The sequence below is a fragment of the Lagenorhynchus albirostris genome, chromosome 12, assembly GCF_949774975.1.
Source record: "Lagenorhynchus albirostris chromosome 12, mLagAlb1.1, whole genome shotgun sequence".
Classification (NCBI taxonomy): Eukaryota; Metazoa; Chordata; class Mammalia; order Artiodactyla; family Delphinidae; genus Lagenorhynchus; species Lagenorhynchus albirostris.
In genome coordinates this window covers 41,747,935-41,767,620 of record NC_083106.1, presented here as the reverse complement: position 1 = coordinate 41,767,620, position 19,686 = coordinate 41,747,935, and the positions used below count along the sequence as shown (strand labels likewise).

The following is a 19,686-nucleotide window of genomic DNA, read 5'->3' as shown; positions in this document are numbered from 1 at the left end:
GTGGTTGTCAGTCAAAAAGTAGTTCAGTCCGTTTGTTTGATCATGTTAGTCGATTGTTTGAAAACCCCACATGCACAGCAAGTTGGGCCTTCAGATGCATCACTTACGTCCATTAACTAGCTAATGTCCATCTAAGAACGACAAATCAGTAAATTGCAGCAATACTGCATTCCCACTCTCCACTTCATCATGTGTTCATTTGGCTGACCATGCTTTGCTCACAAAACAGGATATTCACACACAGAACATTGGTTGACCCAGCAAAGTGATTAACTATGATGGTGTATATATTTCACTCCTATCCCTCTAAATTTAATTTCTGCAGTTTTTAAGAACAGGTCTAGAGTGGTTAAACTTGGAGCATCTCAAGGTAGCCTGATGAGTAGAGTGAAACTCTGCTGCGTATCTATTTTCTTACACCCCTTGGCTCACCAATTTGCTTGTAAAGTCACACCTCTTCTCTGAGCTGCCAGTTGTATATCCACTCGCTACTGGACAGATTCTTTTGGATGATGCGTAAGCATCTAACACCTAACGTGTTCAAAATAGAGCTTTTCCGCGTCCCCTGCATCGGCAGGCGGACTCTCAGTCACTGCACCACCAAAGAAGCCCAGTAAATGGCATCTTGATTCACCCAGTTTCTAAATTAGCCAGAGCCCATGTGAACCCATAGGTGTCTTTGACGCTGTCCTTTTCCTCACTACCCACATCCAGTCTACCAGCAGGGCGTGTTGAGTCTTCACAGACCAGCCACTTCCCTTCATCTCCACTGCCACTCCCAGCAAAGCCACCAGCATCTCTTGCCTGGACTGAGACCCTGCACTCCTCACTGGTCTCCTCCGTGCTTTTCTCCTTCACAGTAACCAAAGTCATCTTTTAGAAATGTAGATCAGACGGTAGCCACCTGCTATAAACTCCTCAGTGGCTTCCCATTACAACTAGAATAAGATCGATTTCTTTCTAAGACCTACAAAGCCCCATGTAATCCAGCCCCTGCCTAATTTTCCAACCTCCTCTCTTATCACTGCCTCACTCTGTTCATCCTGCTCAGATAATTCTGGCCTCTGGCAGCTCCTGGAACCCATCAGGGTCTTTTCCTTTGTAGGTCCTCCTGCCTAAATTATTTTTCCCCTGGCAACCTCCTTTAGTCCTTCAGCATTCAAGGTGAGTGCCACCTCCACCCCCCCTAGAGCAAGCCCCCCGTCATTCCTCATAGCAACCCTTTTCTTCCTTCATAGTACTGATACCAACTCTAAGCTTCCTGTCTGTCCTGTTTTCCATTGTATTGCTAACCCATAGCAGAGTCCCTAGAGCATAGTAGGTGCTCAGTGAATACATGGGTGAATAATTGAGTGAATATAAAACATCAGCTCTCACATGTGAGAGTCCATAGTGTGCTAGGTAAGGTGATGGGAGGGTAGGATTGTGGAACTTCCTAGCCCAGTCACGTATAATTGAAAAAAAAAAAAAATTTAAGGCTCTGGTTCCTGGACTATGTTCTGGTCAAGTTTGATTACTTTTAGTGGATTAATTTAGGATATATTTTATCCCTAGTCTGTTCATCTCAGATTCCGTACAGGAATACTGAATGAATTTTTATGTCTTTTCATGTATTAATCATAGGTTATTTAATATTGCATTTTTAGTAACTTGGTTAAAAGGAAAATGAATTATAAGTAGCATGAAACCCAAGTACAGGAAAATTGAACATTTTTAGAGAATTAAAACTTTGATGGAGAGCCAAAAGCCATCTGACATTACTATGATAGAATATCCACGAGAGGACTTGTATAATTTACTGAACGAGAAAAGTGATTATTCCAGTTTCCTCTTAGGGCATTTCCACCACACTAGAGGGGGCTGTTGTACTGAGTTTGCTTACTTAGTGTTCAAAATAAAATTCTTATATAGACTTGGCATGGCTTTCCTTAAACTTTCCTTAAATATCAGAAACATATAGAATAATGATTCATGCCCTGAAATGCTTTTCATATGGAAAAACCAAATTTCTCTATGGAGGGATCCCTATTCTTCTCAGTCACAGGGATTGGATGTCTAGTACCTACCAAATCCTCCAAAATTCATAGGACTCAAGAGAAGTAATCTGCCCACAGCCTAAAGCAGACACATGTAATCAAGGTTCCTTTGGAAATGTTGGATATTTTATTATATAAAAATGCCCAGGGCTTCCCTGGTGGCGCAGTGGTTGAGAGTCCGCCTGCCGATGCAGGGGACACAGGTTCGTGCCCCTGTCCGGGAAGATCCCACATGCCGCGGAGCGGCTGGGCCCGTGAGCCATGGCCGCTGAGCCTCTGCGTCTGGAGCCTGTGCTCCGCAACGGGAGAGGCCACAACAGTGAGAGGCCCGCGTACCGCAAAAAAAAAAAAAAAAAAAAAAAATGCCCAGAGATCCACTGAATCGTGTTACTTATGCTTATTCTATGCCTTATTCTTTCAAGGTAGAGAAATGAGCATAATTTTTCTACATTTGTGTTGCATCAACATCTAGGAAGTGATGAACCAAACTCTAGATTTAGCCATAATCTTCTGTTTGGGACTCAACAAAATTATGTACTTATGGAATTAGTATTAACAATTGTGTATCTCGTTATAATGAGAGAGAGAGAGAGAATTTCAGAGGATGAGGTACTGATCACATAGCATTTTAAGGGCATTTTTTTCTTCTTTTTTATCTTTCTGTTTTGCAAAACTTCGTTCTTTGATGGTCTACAAAGCATTTACCTATCTATTTCTAAAACAGCAGAGCCTGCATGTGAGAGCCCACAGTATGCTAGGAGGAGTGATGGTGGAATAGGACTCTGGTGTTGGCGGTAGGGCTGAGCAGGATTCACAAATCTGGAAGAAACTGACAGATCACCTTGTGTCAAAGCAATGAAGTGATTTGCCCAAGGTCACACAGTTAGGACTTCAGTGCAGTACTCGGACTTAGTGCACATCTCTTTGTCATGTAAGCCCTTCCATTTTAAGGACTGTGTAGTTATTCACCGTTGTGAGCAATACATGACACCAAGTAGTTTTGTTCCTATGTTGCAAATAAAAAAGAAATGAAAGAAGTTTTAAAAGACATGGGTACTAGAAACTACTTACAGCACAACCAGAAATAGAATTTAGAAAACCTGACCCTATGTTCTGACTGTAGCCACTAAGAGGTACTCCTTCCCGGAAGAAGCAAAACATCATATATGTGTGAGAAGCATGTGGTTTTTGTTCCACGTGCAGATTTTCACTTTTTATTTTATGTTTTAGCTATGTATTACCCAATAATAAACATCCGTTAATAGAGTGAAAGATAAGTCAAGGGCACCATTCCCCTTCCTTCACCCACTGTGGATCCACAGAGGCCCTGGAGGAGGCTGTGACGTCGCCTCTCTTTCCTCTCCCCATCAGGACTGCTGTACGTTGGCTTTAGTGCCTGCATGTTTGGTCTCTACAGCTTCATGCCAGTGGTCATAAAGAAAACCAGCGCCACTTCGGTCAACCTCTCCCTGCTCACCGCAGATCTATACAGCTTGTTCTGTGGATTGTTTCTCTTCCACTACAAGGTAAGTGGAGTCAGCGCTCCTTTCTGAAGATGATACTTTGTAGGAAGGAATGCATATAGGTAGGAATACTCTGCTGTGGAATTGTCCCAATTTTGTGATTTTGCATTGAGAAGCAGGAATGTACCTCTGTGTGCTAACCCCCATGACCTGGGTATTCACATTCCAACTAGAAGACTGAAGCAACATTTTGTCATAAGAGACTAGTCACTGCAGACATTTGATAGTGAAAGATAAGAAACAGCTCTAGAGGGAAAGGCTTTCAAATAATGGGGGACAGTTTTTCTGACATCATTCACCCCAGAAGCTACTCTTTTTCCAGCCTAAAGCTAGGGAGACTTGTACAATTCTCAAGCTATAACTGCCGAATGGTTTCTGCCAAAGGCACCAGAAGAGTGTATTCTCATTGGAGAAAAGACACAGTTCCTGCAGTTTCTGTTTTGCATGGATTTTTATAGCAAATGTGAATGGAAAATGCTAATGTATTCAAAATAGTTTTTATTATATCAGCCCTAAAGAAGAAACTATTCAGTACAAAGATGGCAATCTCTTCAAGTGTAAGACTCTACCCACATCCTCACCCAAGGCAGGCATGACGTTGGTTATGGCCCACTGAGGTGTGCTATGAGAGGCTATTTTTTAAACACTGCACTCACTGATTCATTAACAATTGACTAGAGTTGTTATGTGAGAAGAGACCCGCTTGCCATTCCTTAACTAGTCCTATAAGATAAGGGTCAGTGGGGACTATGAAAAAGGTCAGTGTGAAAAAGGACAAGTAAGGGATACCCAAACAGATAAGACCGAATTAGGACAGGCCAAAGAAGAAGAGACAGAAGAACAGAGACGCTGCTCTGGGCCACTTCTAGCCAAGTGCTTCACCAGCAGTATTACAGGTAATGTCATCATCTCACGGATGTGGCCAGTTGGTAGGGCATCTTGGTGGGCAGGGCGTGTTCCACCAGGTCACACTGGGTTTGGAGGTTCCCGGAGAATTGCTGAGCTGGAGGGAGTAAGTACTTGAGATGATGAGCAGAGGCCAAGCGGCAGAAGTGAATGGTCAGAAATATTACTGTGCTAAGCCAGAATCATAGCCAAGAAACAGACCGAGAAGAGCAGACACGGGCGGAAAAGAGGTCGCCAACGAGGTTGGCAGCTGGGAGGACCAGAAACAGACCTGGGAGATGAGAGGTGACGAAAGCAACCGTGGCAGCAGATAGGGTAAAATGCTGAGTCCCTGTTTTACGTGGAAACTTCTGCCAAGTGTGGTGGCAAAATGGCAGCTGAAAGAAATGGTCTATTGCTGGACAGCAGGTGTACATTGTTGGTAATTTGTTTTGTCTGGTTGGTACAGTCTGTTTCCTGAGTGCACCCTGGTCCTCATAAGGGTGAAAAGTAAAGTCTCAGCATGTTCCCCCCATTGCTCCCCACCAGTGTTAGGAGGACCACCTTCCCTCAGAATCCCCCTCCAAACACACCCGATTCTTTTCCAGAGCCCTGGGGACTGCTCAGCCGGGGTCCCATCCGTATAGCACAGTAGCTGCATTTTTCTGTCTCTCCTCTACAGCTAAGCATCCGCATCTGTTGTGGATGGGTTCTGTTCTCAGCACTTCCTCCTGTAATTGTCTTTATAAGGTCCAACTAGAAGAATCCCTTTAATCGTCCTTGAGGAAAGATGACTGAAACCTATTGTTTTGATGAAGGACTACGGTCACTTCTTGGGCAGTCCGGATCCAGTTCGGCTCTCGGCATCCTCCATAGCAGTGTTCTGGAAAGTCTGCTTTCACCAGGGGTACTTGCTAAAAATGCAGATTCCCGGGCCACACCCCTGAGCCACAGAATCAGCATCTGGGGATGCACCTGGGGGAGTCTGCTCCTCCGTGAGGCTGATGTTCTCTGAATTTGAGAACAAATACCTGAAAAGGGGTCCCTGAGCAGTGCTTGTTCGTATTTGAGTCTGTCACTCCTCATACTTCCACTGACTTTTGGTTAGACCTGGGGCTCTCTACATAAACAAGCATCAGAAACTGGGAAGGCTGATGACCAGGTAAATTCTAATTCTCCCAAATTCATCTTCTTCTCTCATCATTTGTATGTTACTGCTAACTTAGGATAAGTAACTTTGGGGAGGAGGAAACCGTGTAGTACCCTGTCATCGTGCCATCAGAAGGGAACCTGTGTTATCCGAAAATTACATTCCTGTACTCACCTATTTGGAGGTGTCATAGATGTTTTTTAATTCTTAAAGCAATGCTTTTCACTATACATTTCACTGTTCCTTAAGGTAAGAAAACACAATAGGTGTTTTCTCTAGTTAAAATTGATTCCTATTGTCTTTCTTTAAATCAAACTTTCAAGATAATTGTAGATACATATGCAGTTTTAAGAAATATACAGAGTTCCCATTTACCCTTTACCTAGTTTTCCCCATTGGTGACGTCTTGCAAACCTGTGGTATAATATCAGGATATTAACATCGACACAGTTAACATGCAGAATATTTCCATCCGTACAAGGGTTGTTCTTGTTGCCTTTTTATAGCCATGCTTACTTGTCTCTCACCCACCTCCTTAACCCCTTGAAACCACTAATTTATTGTCCATTTCTCTAAATTTGTCACTTCCATGTAAATGGAATTATACAGTATGTAACCTTTTGGGATCGACATTTTTCACAGCATAGCTTCTCAGCATAATCCTCTGGAGATTCATCCATATTGTTTTATATATTAGTAGCTCCTTTTTTATTGCTGAGTACTATTCCACAGTGTGGATGTACCACGATTTATTTAACCACGCACTCAGTGAAGGACTCTGGGTTGTTTCTGTTTGAGCCTATTACATGTAAAACTGTCATGAGCATTCGTGTACACGTTCTTGTGTGAACAGATTTTTCATTTCTCTGAAACAAACAACCAAGAGTACAATTGCTGGGCTTATGGTTGTAGCATGTTTAGTTTTATAAGAAACTTCCAAAATGTTTTCTTGAGTGACCTGTTATCTTTTGTTACAAAGAAATACATATCAGTTGTGAGAAAGTCAGAAAATACAGATAAGTATTGTTATACATTGGTACCATTTACAGGGCATATTACTTTTGTAGTACACATATTTGCAGTTCATATGTATTTTAAAATTTAATTACACCATGCATACTGCTTTGTTACATGCTTTATTTAAACTTAGCATGTAGGGACTTCCCTGGCTGTCCAGTGGTTAAGACTTCGCCTTCCAATGAAGGGGGTGTGGGTTCGATCCCTGGTCAGGAAGCTAAGATCCCACATGCCTCACAGCCGAAAAACCAAAACATAAAACAGAAGCAATATTGTAACAAATTTAATGAAGACTTTAAAAATGGTCCACATCAAAAAAAAATCTTTAAAAAATTAATAAATAAATAAACTTAGCATGTATATATTTCCTTGTCTTTGCGGAGCACAGGCTCCGGACGCGCAGGCTCAGCGGCCATAGCTCACGGGCCCAGCCACTCCGCGGCATGTGGGATCTTCCCGGACCGGGGCACAAACCCGTGTCCCCTGCATCGGCAGGTGGACTCTCAACCACTGCACCACCAGGGAAGCCCTGGGCATTAGATTTTTAAAGACTCCCCAGTTGACCCTAGTGTGCAGCCAGAATTGAGTCATTGGTTCAGACAATTTATGTGGCTGCAAGCAGGTGGCACTAGGACCAAAGGGTGAAGATTATAAGATTATAGTGAAATAGAAAGAAACCTTGTTAGCAATTAGTCATCCGAAAGTGGACTAGACTGTCTTGGGGGTCCCCCTCACTGGAGGAAGCTGGGCAAGAATGTGAGAGGGATAATGGGGAGGGGACTCACACTTCAGTACTGACGATTAACCCGTGACCTGATCTTATTTGGTTTTAGTACAGTCTGCAGTCAGAGTTTACCTTTCACCTAATCATGATGTCTTTAAACAACCTTCTGGTCTGGTTATAAATATCTACAAGTTGAGAGAGAAGGGCTGTTTGCTCACAGATGTTGCTTACTCAGGCAGAACTAAATGATTAAATGAAGCTCTCCTGCCCAACATTGATTATTTGCTTTTTCTCACCTTCCGTCCTTGGAAAAAATCCATTCCTTTCCCCACCCATCAGTCCACTGTCTGCAGCTTCTCTACCTCTTGTGCTGACTGAGCAATAAAGCCCCACATCCCAGGGAAGCAAAAGACCTAATTCTGAAGTGGACTATCTACGTGGTATAGTGCTCTTGCAAACTCTAGTTTTACAAGACTTTTGAGAAGTGGTCATATATTTCTGTTCTTTAGTACCTAACAACACTATTGAATCCAGAACAGTAAATCTATAGCAATCCATGGAAATTACAGGAGATGAGCTTTACTGGGCCTCAGAGACCCCTTAAAACCAAGTCCAGGAAGAGATTCACATAGGAAGTTTTCAAGTTGATGGTGTGTTGGCTTTTCAGGGTCAAAGCTTGACCAGTTATGAACTCTATCCCCTTGTTTATTGAACAAAAGGACACTTCTGAAATTGAAAGGGTATGGGTTTCCTGTGGCTACTGTAACAAATTACCATGTACTTAATAGTTAAAAACAACACAGATTTATTACCTTAGGGTATTGGAGATCAGAAGTCTCACTTGGTTAAAATCAAGTGTTAGCAGAGCTGGGTGGCTTCTGGAGGCTCTAGGGGAGAAACTGTTTCCTTGCCCTTTCCAGCTTCTGGAGGCTGCTTGCTTCCTTGGCTTGTGGCCCCTTCTTCCATCTTCAAAGCCAGCAGTAGAGCATCTTTAAATCTGACTGCCATTCCTGCTTCCCTTGTAAGGACTCATGTGATTACATTGGGCCCACCCAGATAACCCAGGATAATCTCACCATCTCAAAATGCGTAACTTAATCACATCTGCAGAGTTCCTCTTACCATGTAAGGTAACATATTCACAGCTTCCAGGGATTAGGGTGTGAACATTTTGAGGAGGCCATCATTCTGCCAACTACAGGAGACCCATTAATAATTTACACCAACACAAATAAGGGTACAATGTCTCCAAGCCGGACCAACTGGGACATGTGGATGTGCTCTTCAGAAGCCAAATCTGGGCAATGAAGGTACTCTCCACTTACACACACTGGGATCTGTTGAATTTCCCAATTGCTTTTTAAAGTAGTTATGTTACCTGCTAATCTGTCACTTTAACAAAGAAAACACTAAGTCAGGTGGTGAGAAGATGAATTGGGGTGAGAAGACTACTTCAGTGTCTGCTGTGTGAAGCATGAATTCAGCAGTCTGCTGTGGCAAAAAGAGCATGTTCTGCAAAGTCAAAGGAGCCTAGATTGAGTTTGTGGCTTCTGTTTACTGTTTAAGGGCTTTGAACCAGCTATTTATTCTCGTCCAACTTCAAGGTGATTAGACTTGCCTTAGGGAGTTTTTCAAGGGATTATGTAATTTTTGAAAGGTGACCAATGGTGATGCATTTCTCTGATTGAATGTATGGTTCAGGATTAGTAATCCCTATCTCATTCAATTTTTAAGATGTTACTCTTATTTTCAGATTTTGTAACTGGATGTGTAGCTTTTAACAGTTTTGTTAGAGATTTCTTTTATTCCTTATTTGAAAAGGCAAAACTGGGGTTTCATGCATAAAAATTTAGAAAATATTGTATCAGTCATTTTTAGCTGAATTCCTTGATTATTAGATTGCTTACGATAGAATTTTTAGGTGATAGCCATAAATTTTAAAATTTCAAGTGTTGTTAAAATAAAATATCAATCATTCTTTCAAGATATGCCATCATGTGCTGAACATTCTTCAGGAAAAAAGCTGCCAGTGTTGAATATGCAGGGTATTCCCTTTTGCCTGACATTTAAAATAGAAAATGGCTTACTTCACATACTTTGCTATTACCTTTTCAAGGCTTAATATTGCCACAGAATTGCTGTAATAAAGTTGAGCGTAATTTCATAAGAAGTGATTATTTTTGTAGCCTTATCAAAATAAATAAAAAATTGATAGAGAAAGAAATGAACAACGTAAGTTCTCTCCAAGTCCCCTTTAAACACTCCACTTAGGCCATTGGCTTACCTGGCCCCCCATATCCAACAGCCTGAAACCACAGGTGATCCTAGTGAAAGAGTAATATTTCAGGAAGGTAAGGGCACCATAAAACTTACACACTTACATCAGGAAGATGTTTTTACCATCCAAATATTCACTACTAAAAAAAAAGGTAGAGAGAGATTTCAAAATCATTTGTCTAAGAATGCCACTGTATTCTGGGTAATGTGATTCACGTGAATTTTTGAGAACTTCATCTGTATGTTTTAGTCGCATTTTTATACCAGATAGATATTTATAATTGCTGCAAGTTATTTTCAACAAGTAATCAGAAAAGTTTCTTACATCATCAACTGCCTATTCAGGCAATCCAGATAACATCCTATGATCCACCCTGACCCTCTCTGTCAGCCACTAAAAATTACCTCCGAACATGCGCCAGTTTCTCGTACTAGTTTTGTTGTTATTGTTGTTACAGGAGACTTGGCAAGAAAAGTTTAATAACTCTGGATGTGGGGCTAATTTAATAATATGTTGTTGTGTACTAAATTTAAAAGAACTTCATTCAGCAAATGTTTATGTATTCTGTGCCTGCTATGCTCCAAGCACTGTTTTGGTTCTTCACTATTTATAAATAAAGGTGACAAGAACAGCAAAAATCACCAGGCGGATTAATGCAAAGGATGAGCTTCCAAACCACTGAAACTTGAATAGGCCAGCAATCTCAAGCATCCCTAACATCTGAGTTTCAATGCCAGAGTTTGTAGAGATTGCATCAACAGCGGAATCTTTCATTAGCCACAGATATGAATCTGCAGCCAAGCAACCCTGTTGATCCTTGGCGACAGTGAGCAATTTCAGTAATGGAACTGCACTTGAAAAGCCAAGGCAGGCAGCTCCAGCCTGTGGCGGCTGATGACCAGAAAGCAATACTTCACATCTTATTTACAAAAATACCTGCATAAGTAACCAGTTATATTTCTTTTTGTAAGAACAGCATCTTAAAAGGCTGTGAATTTTAAGTATAATACTCCCTAATGCAATTATTAATGGGAGATTTTAAAACTGACACAGCTTTTATGACTCTTCATATTTTTTAAACTGTCACTGGTGAGTAGAGAATTGGAGAAACTAGCATCACTGAGGCCCCAAAGCATTTCACATGAAATACCCAGGTGTGAGAGCAATGAATGTTTAGACTTGGTTTCCCCCTGCCTGGAAACTCAGTACAGTGTCTTTTGAAGTTTCCATCTTGCAGAATTAGAGTAAGTGCTTTCGTGGGTGGAAGGGAGTGCTTCCCAGGCAGCCATTCAGGAACCCAGGCTCCTTCCATCTTGTGGCTCTGCCATCCTCTGGTGCAGGGATCAACAAACTATGAACTGTGAGCCAGCCTCCTGGTTTGGTAAATATAATTTTCTCAGAGTACAGCAACATCCGTTTCTTTGTATGTTATTCATGGCTGCTTTTGCCCTACAACAGCAGCACTGAGTAGTTGTGACAGAGACTGTGTGACCTACAAGCCAGAAATATTTACTATCTAGCCCCTTAAGAAAAAGTTTGCCTGCTCCTGGGCTAGGCTCTTGGAGTCCTCTTCAGGGCTCGCTGTAAGACAGCCTAGAGACTTCTATGGCTGTGTCTGGAGTGATGTATATAACCTCCTCCTCACTCTATTGGCCAGAACTCAGTCACAAGGCCACATTCTATTGCAAGGGAGGCTGGGAAATGTAGTCAAGCCGTTTGTGCGGGAAGAAAAGGAAACAGGTTTGTTTAGTGAATGAGTAGCCAGTATCTGCCATATTAGCAATTTCCATTTACCAGAAATATTGAAAGGATTAGAGAAGTTGGGGATAAATTGTGCGGCAGGTCCAGACTTATAGCTGGAAGTCAAAATTACTTCTACATGAATCTATTCATAAATTCCACATCACAAACAGATATTTTGAACTCATATCATCAGGACAAGCTGTAAGGAAAAATGGAATGAGCTAGAAGTGTTGCAGAAGTTTCATATGGAAAGGCTTGTGGTTGGACTGGAACACAGCCAGGAAAAAACAGCTAGCTGTCTTCCAGGAGAATGCGTGGGATGTGTTTGTCATCAGGGTGCATAGCCTGGCCCCCTCCTGCACAGTCAGACACCTAATTTTGTCAGCAGACCTGTATGGATCCATCTCCCATGGATGACCCAAGCACACGGAAATCAGAGCATCAGTTTGCTGAGATAAAGAACAAAGATCAGCTCAAACATTGTCTTGCCTAAAGCTGAGACATCACTCTATACATCTCCAGGGGCTACTATAGATGGAAGATTTCTTTTAAACTCTATACTTAAAGTTTTGAGAGTTTTTATCTATTTCCTTCCATGAGAGATGATTGATATTATCCCTTCTTCATTTCCTGACTTCTGTTGTACTGTTTTTATTTTATTTTTTTTTTTTTTAACATCTTTATTGGGGTATAATTGCTTTACAATGGTGTGTTAGTTTCTGCTTTATAACAAAGTGAATCAGTCATACATAAACATATGTTCCCATATGTCTTCCCTCTTGCGTCTCCCTCCCTCCCATCCTCCCTATCCCACCCCTCCAGGCTGTCACAAAGCACCGAGCCAATATCCCTGTGCCATGCGGCTGCTTCCCACTAGCTATCTACCTTACTACGTTTGTTAGTGTGTATATGCCCATGACTCTCTCTCGCCCTGTCACAGCTCACCCTTCCCCCTCCCCATAACCTCAAGTCCGTTCTCTAGGAGGTCTGCGTCTTTATTCCTGCCTTACCCCTAGGTTCTTCATGACATTTTTTTTTCTTAAATTCCATATATATGTGTTAGCATACGGTATCTGTCTTTTTCTTTCTGACTTACTTCACTCTGTATGACAGACTCTAGGTCTATCCACCTCATTACAAATAGCTCAATTTCATTTCTTTTTATGGCTGAGTAATATTCCATTGTATATATGTGCCACATCTTCTTTATCCATTCATCCAATGATGGGCACTTAGGTTGTTCCCATCTCCGGGCTATTGTAAATAGAGCTGCAATGAACATTTTGGTACATGACTCTTTTTGAATTTTGGTTTTCTCAGGGTATATGCCCAGTAGTGGGATTGCTGGGTCATATGGTAGTTCTATTTGTAGTTTATTAAGGAACCTCCGTACTGTTCTCCATAGTGGCTGAACCAATTCACATTCCCACCAGCAGTGCAAGAGTGTTCCCTTTTCTCCACACCCTCTCCAGCATTTATTGTTTCTAGATTTTTTGATGATGGCCATTCTGACTGGTGTGAGATGATATCTCATTGTAGTTTTGATTTGCATTTCTCTAATGATGAATGATGTTGAGCATTCTTTCATGTGTTTGTTGGCAGTCTGTATATCTTCTTTGGAGAAATGTCTATTTAGGTCTTCTGCCCATTTTTGGATTGGGTTGTTTGTTTTTTTGTTATTGAGCTGCATGAGCTGCTTATAAATTTTGGAGATTAATCCTTTGTCAGTTGTGTTGTACTGTTTTTATATTGTCTATTATTTTAATAGTTAATTTCTATCAATATAATCCCTATGGTTTTAAAGCCTGTATTTCCATACTTACTACATTTGCTATACCACCAGTCTCTGAAATCCAGGCTCTTTTCTGAATTCCTTATCTTGATTTTTCTCTTATTTGGCTGGATTTCATCACTATTGGTATCGTCAGGAAGCAGGGCTGCCATGCATGGTTGTCCAGGCTGTCCACAGTGCAGTTTGTCCATTTATAAGGAATATGTTCCAGCAGATGGTCAAGTGCCTTGAAGAGGGGAGACTTTATAGTCACTGCAAAAGTGCCACTGGGCTAGTGGTGGGTCTGTCAGGAAGTATTCTTTGCTTCCTTGAAAATATGTCTTATGTTTGTATTCAGAGGAGAACTTTTTTTAGGTAACACTTTTTCTCAGAGCTTTATAGCTATTGAGAGGTTTTTTGTTTTAAAAATTGGGCACCGCACCCAGTCCCCTTTCCAATCTTTTGAGTGACTGGATTTTGTCATTAAGGAATTTGGTTTTATTTTTTCCCCAAGAGTTCACAAGTGTGGTATCTCTGGGTTTTCTTCTGGTTGAGAATGTCTCTGATGTCTTTACACTTGTAAGTCAACTTGGTCTATGACCTGTCCCACTCCCAGGGGTACAGTTCCTTGGTGGCCTTGAAACTGCTCCCCCAGTTCACCCCAGAGGCCCAGATAATGGCAAGCCCCAATTCCCCTGCCTCCTTGAGAATAAGAGGAAGAAGGGAAAGGTTTTTTTTCCTAAGAATGTTTCGTTGACTTTTCCCTGAGTTTGCCTAATCACCACTTAATCAATTCTCTCCAAATTGGAGAGAGAGCTGAAACTATCTTCACCAAAATGTGAACCCGCGTCCAAGGGCACGCAGAATGACAGAGTTGTCACAAGCCTGAGCCCAAGCTCTGGAGTCAGAGCACCTGTGTGCATTTCAGCTCACTCCCTACCAAGGGGCCCCTACCTTTTCTGTGCCATGTGTCCCTTTGGCAGTCCCTTTGGTGAAGCCTGAAGACCCCTTTTTCAATGTTTCTAAATGTCTAAAATAAAATACGTAGCATTACAAAGCAGGCTGGTTGTATTAAAATAAAGTTATCAAAATATTTTTAAATGTGATGTTATAGTAATATACAAACCACAAGATCTGGAAGCACCTCTAATAACTATTATCATTTCAAAGCAGTGACGAGTGTAAGCAATATTTGGAGACATCTGTGCAGCAATTGTAGTGTGATATAAAAATACATGTGATTTCTATTGCGAAAGAGTCTATGGTACAACAATACTAATGTAGCTCATTGCTTACATTTATGACAAAGACATGTTAAACGTCAGCTAGAGGTCAACGAAATTAAAAATCCGGGTTTCTTGTCCAGGTTTGAAGACCCTCTGAATTCTATACAAGAACCCCTGATGCTACCAGGGGCCAAAGTTACTTAATTTCTCTCAACCTTAGTTTCCCCATCAGCAAAATGGGGGTCACAATAGTGGATACCGTATAACTGGTGGCATTAGGGGTCCTTATAGTAATGAAATAGTGTGTGTAGATCACCTACTGTAGCTGGCGCAGTGAACACTCAATAAATAGCGCCATTATCAAGGATGGTAGAATTTTGAGTGCTTGTATTTCATGTTCTTCACTTAAAAGTATTGGCTAAATTATGTATTGCTGAAACACTATCTGAACATTTGTTATTTTTATAATCATAAAAAAATTTATTTTCAGTTCAGAAATACATAAGGCTAGCAGTCCCCTCAAATAAAAAGGAAATCTAAATACGAATCTCTGCCATTGAAAAATGGGACAAAATTGCAATGAGACTCTGATTAGAAGTTTCTAAGTGGTTTATTCTTGGTTTTAATTGACAAACATGGACAAAAAATTAAAGGGTTTCTCTGTGTTTGTTTTCCTCATTCTTTTTACATAACTAAAACTCTTCACTCATTGCATTGCTAAGCACCAACTTAGTCATATGCTTAGTTTCTTCCTCATTTAAATATATTTTGGGATGTGGTTCTATTTTTTAAATAAATACACTGTAAACCATTCTGTGGGGCCTCACATTTAGCAATCTCACTCAATGCAACTTGAACGTAAATTTTGGCTACCAGTATTACATCTGGTTCCTTCTTGATGCTCCATTGAACCAGGCATTTTCGTGCAGGAGTGGAGCTATTTCCCGTTGCTCTGGAAGTCTCAGCAGTTAGGGATTATGTTGATGTTGCCTTTGTGCACTACCCAGTCACAGCTTTAAATGAAAGGACAGACCTTATGTAAGAAGTAAGTTCTAAGCTCAAGACGACAGGGGCCATGCATGTCTCCCTCTCTGCTGGATCCCTGATATCTGGTACAGGGCCTGGCATGGTAGTTGTTCATCAATTATTTATTCAATGAAAGGCCTATTTCTACAAGAAACATTAAAGGTTAAACTTCAGTTTTCTAAGCTGAATGTTATCTAGAAATTTTCACATAGGATGCAGAAAGCTTTTGATTGATACGGACTCTTTACATCTCAAGTTGACGAAACCTGCTGAAAAGTTCAAAATTTAGATCCCACAATAGTAAGTCACTGTTTTGATTCACTCTTTGCATTGATGGATTGCTTAGGGAACATCTCAAGGGAACATGGGTATTAGAAACCAGTTCAATGCCATAATAACTGTATACATTGTCGTGGGAGACAGGAAGCATGGAACTCACGTCAAGGTTGAAAATTGGCTAAGACATTTATTCTATTTACAGAAAAAATCATATCTAATATTCAGATTTATTGTTCATAAGTCATCCCACGGTAAAATTGTGAAATGTCGTTATCATATACTGTATTTCTGTATCTATATCTGTATTTGTTGATGTGTCTACATCCACAGGGGTCCACAAACAGTTCTGTAAAAGTTCAGACTAGAGATATTTCAGGCTTTGCAGGCCAGACAGTCTTTACAGCCACTCAACTCTGCCATGGACATGGCTGTCTTCCAATAAAACTTTATTTACAAAACCAGGCAGCTGCCAGATTTGTTAGTTTACTGACCCCTGATGTGGACTGTAATTGTCCTTGCAAACTTTTCCCTAATCTTCAGCACCAGGAAACAACCATTTCCTCTGCAGAGTGTATCATTAACAAAGCTGCTGGAACGCTACAGCCTTCCAGCATCAACAAAGCTCTACACAGAATGCTACAGATTTTTTTGCACTTCAAGTGTGTGGACTTGTTTTCAAAGCTAATTGTAATCATTTCTACGCAGCTTTAGAATAAGTGGAGTATCCGCCTCCTATTTGAGTTCTTGGTGGCATCTAAGGCCGCATCTGTTAGTTTTGTTATAAGGATATCTGTGGCATGCATACAATACAGTGAAACGTCTTCAGTTTATTGGTTAAATTGTTTTCGTTTTACGTAAAGGAATGCGTAGGGTGCCAATGCAAAACAACAGTCCTGAGCTAAGATGGATATTAAAGCCATAGCTTACAGAGAAGGAGGAAGCAAAGCCATCTGGAGACAGGGAGCACATCCTAAACTGACTTTCTGCATACTGTGTGCCCCAGGAGAAACAACAATATCAGATAATAACAATAATATTATCCAATTAACTTTCCCAGAATCACGTGTCCGGAGAAAACCATTGTATATATGCACAGGTTAATTTGACAATAAAGAAGGTCGTTTCCAAGTGACATATGTCCTTACAGCTTAAGTGACTTCTCACCATCTCCCTCAAAACAATATACTGAGAGAGACATATAGAGACATATAGATGGGTATATCAATTCATGGATGTCAAATTTAGGGGAAACCTCTAGATTTTTATTTTAAAAAAATGTGTTTGTATAATAGTAACATAACCCAAAATTCACATTTTTTGCAACTCCTAAGACATTAGATAATTTAATTTTTAATAATAGGTACAAAGAAAAAGAAATGAACAGTGTTGAATGTCTGTCACATTTTTTATAGCACTTCATGGATTTCAAGTATTATACAATTCTGGGAAAAAGTAATAATAATGATGTAAGATTTTATGATGGACTAACCAAATATTCTGGGCCTCCTGCCGATACTTCTCAGTGATATTCTGGAATTAAAAAGTGAGTGTCGAGGACTATTTAAGAAGGTGGCAGCTACTTATCGCGTTCTGTGGATCAAGAGTGTCGCTGGCCTTACCAGTAAACAAAGGATGTAGCAGCCATCAGGCCATCAGCCACTTCAGCCCAGACTGTGCACCCTGAGGGGATTCAGGATGGAGAAAAACAGGATACTGACCCTAGATAGTTAAGGTGCATATCAAAGGAATGGTTTCCATGAGTCCAGATTCTCGCATCTACAGAGAAAAGCACTAAATTCATTAACTTGAGATGTTTGTTTTTCTTTAATTAGCAGAAATCTTTTGATGTTTAACTACCTAGTTTGTTTTTGCAAAACTCCTATATATCCTGGCTCCTCCCTTACCTCTTAGGAATACTCCCTTTTATAGCTGTCTGAGAACTTGTCTCCTGGGCTTAAGTCCTCAGGAAATTCTCCAAATAAAACATAATTCTTAACTTTTAGGTAGTGCATTTTTTTTCAGTCTACGGACCAGACTTCTTATTTAGAAAAAAAATTTATTAGCCATTGCAACCATAATATGATTGCTTCCTTGACAGCTGCCACATCAAGATATTCTTCACAATAAATTACTCATCCGTTTATTTCATTTTTCTGTCTCTCTTGCCACCAGCAGGTGCATGTGAGAGAAGGAAATGAGGAATTCCAGTATGGTTGCAGGAGAGTTCATTTTTCATTTTGTCAAGGGGTTTCCCCCTCCTGCAGCCGGGATAATATTTCTTGATGATTGTGCATTTCTATGAATTGAGAAAGAACAGCTTCCAAATTCATCAACAATCCATTAAAGTTGTTCCAAGATATGTGGAATTAAATAAAGTTGAGCCCCACCCACCCCTGTACAATAAGAGATATGGATTGCCCTAGAAACTTGAATATAGGGAATGGAAGAAACAAAAAGAGTTACGCTGCAATGCAGTTAACCAAGCATTTAGGAGACGGGAAGAGAATTGGGTGGAACCTCTGGGTGCTGTGTCAGCTGTCACTACAAGACAAGCCCTAAGTTCTCTGTTAGACCTGCCCACACCTCCCATGTCCTCAATTCCAAGTCGTTCATCGCGGCGCTTTGTACTTCTCTGAGGGACTGGTTTTCTGAAAATGAAATGAGATGATACACGTGAAAATACTTTGGAGGAAGTAGACCACAGCTTTGTTTGCTATCTAAGATTATCAATCTTAATTTAGAATTGTTATGAAATGTACCTTCCTAAATATGGTTCTCATCTTAGAACACTTCTCAGGTTGCGAGAAAGGAGACCAATTGGCAGGAATTATACCTACGACACCACGCGGTGTATGCTAGTGCTATAGAAGGTGTTAAGAGTAAATCCTCTCCATTAAAAAGATGATATGTGACAATAGGACAATAAACGCACCATGAGAAATGCTTAGGAGAGAATCACATACTCTCAGAACAGTCAGCTTCAGTAATTGAGATTCTTAATTTCTCTCTTCTTCACTCCCCACGTGTACTCCATCAGCAAATTCTATCCATCCTCCGACAAAATAGATCCCCTTCTGTTTCTACTGCCATCCTCTTGGTTCAGAATACAACCATCTCTCACTTAGACCATTTCAATAGTCTCTTGGTCTTTCTGCTTCCACTAATTCCTCTTGTCAATGAAACAATGTTACCTGCCCTATCCGAAAACAAAGGACGTTGCATCACATCACAGTCATCACATTACAGCCACGGGACTCAGGATAGAAACAGGATGCACCTAGAAGTCAGCCACTGCAGCCACCCCCCACGGTGCACTCTGAGGAGACCCAGGGTGAGAAAGTACAGGACACTGGCCCCAGACAGCTGGGGTGCATATCAAAGGAATGATTTCAGTGAGCCCAGACTCTTGCATCTTTCCATACACAGAAAAGTGCTAAATTCCTTAACTTGAGATGTCTGTTTTCTGTAATTAATAGTAATCTTTTGATGTTCCAACTACCTGGTCTTTGTTGCAAAAACTCCTATATATCCTGGCTCTTCCCTTAGCTCTTCAGAGCAGTCCCTCAGAGCTGTCTGAGAGGCTGCATCCTGGGTTTAAGTGCTCAGTTTTGTCCGCCAAAGAAACATAATTCTCAACTTTTAGGTGGTGTGTTTTGGTTTTTTTTAGTTGACAGTCTCTACAGTTAATCACCCACCAGCAGCCGGGGTGATCCTTTTAAAACACCAATCAGATTATGTTCTCTTCTTCTGAATACCCTTACTAACTTCTTTCTCACTGCATTTTGAGCAAAATTTAGATGCCCTGCTGACCTCTAAGGGCCTGACAACTTTCCTGAGTGCCTGTGTCCTATGGCTCATTGACTGAAAAAATGCACCCTAAAAGTTGAGAGTTATATTTTATTCGACATTCTTAGGACTTAAAGCCTGGGAGACAGCATCTCAGATAAATGCTGAGAAAACTGTTCCAAAGAGGAAGGGGGGATATAGGAGATATAGGAGTTTTTGCAACCACAGCAGTCTTTCCCAAA

General features: G+C 40.8%; 1 protein-coding gene across 1 annotated transcript in view; it reads left to right on the top strand.

The window, feature by feature from the left end:
* The window catches only part of SLC35F1 (solute carrier family 35 member F1), a 422,653-nt gene that overhangs the window by 385,541 nt on the left and 17,426 nt on the right, over nucleotides 1-19,686 (top strand). The window contains exon 7 of the mRNA XM_060167349.1: nucleotides 3,408-3,562. Coding sequence (XP_060023332.1) covers nucleotides 3,408-3,562 — 155 coding nt within the window. The remainder of the gene's footprint in view (nucleotides 1-3,407; nucleotides 3,563-19,686) is intronic.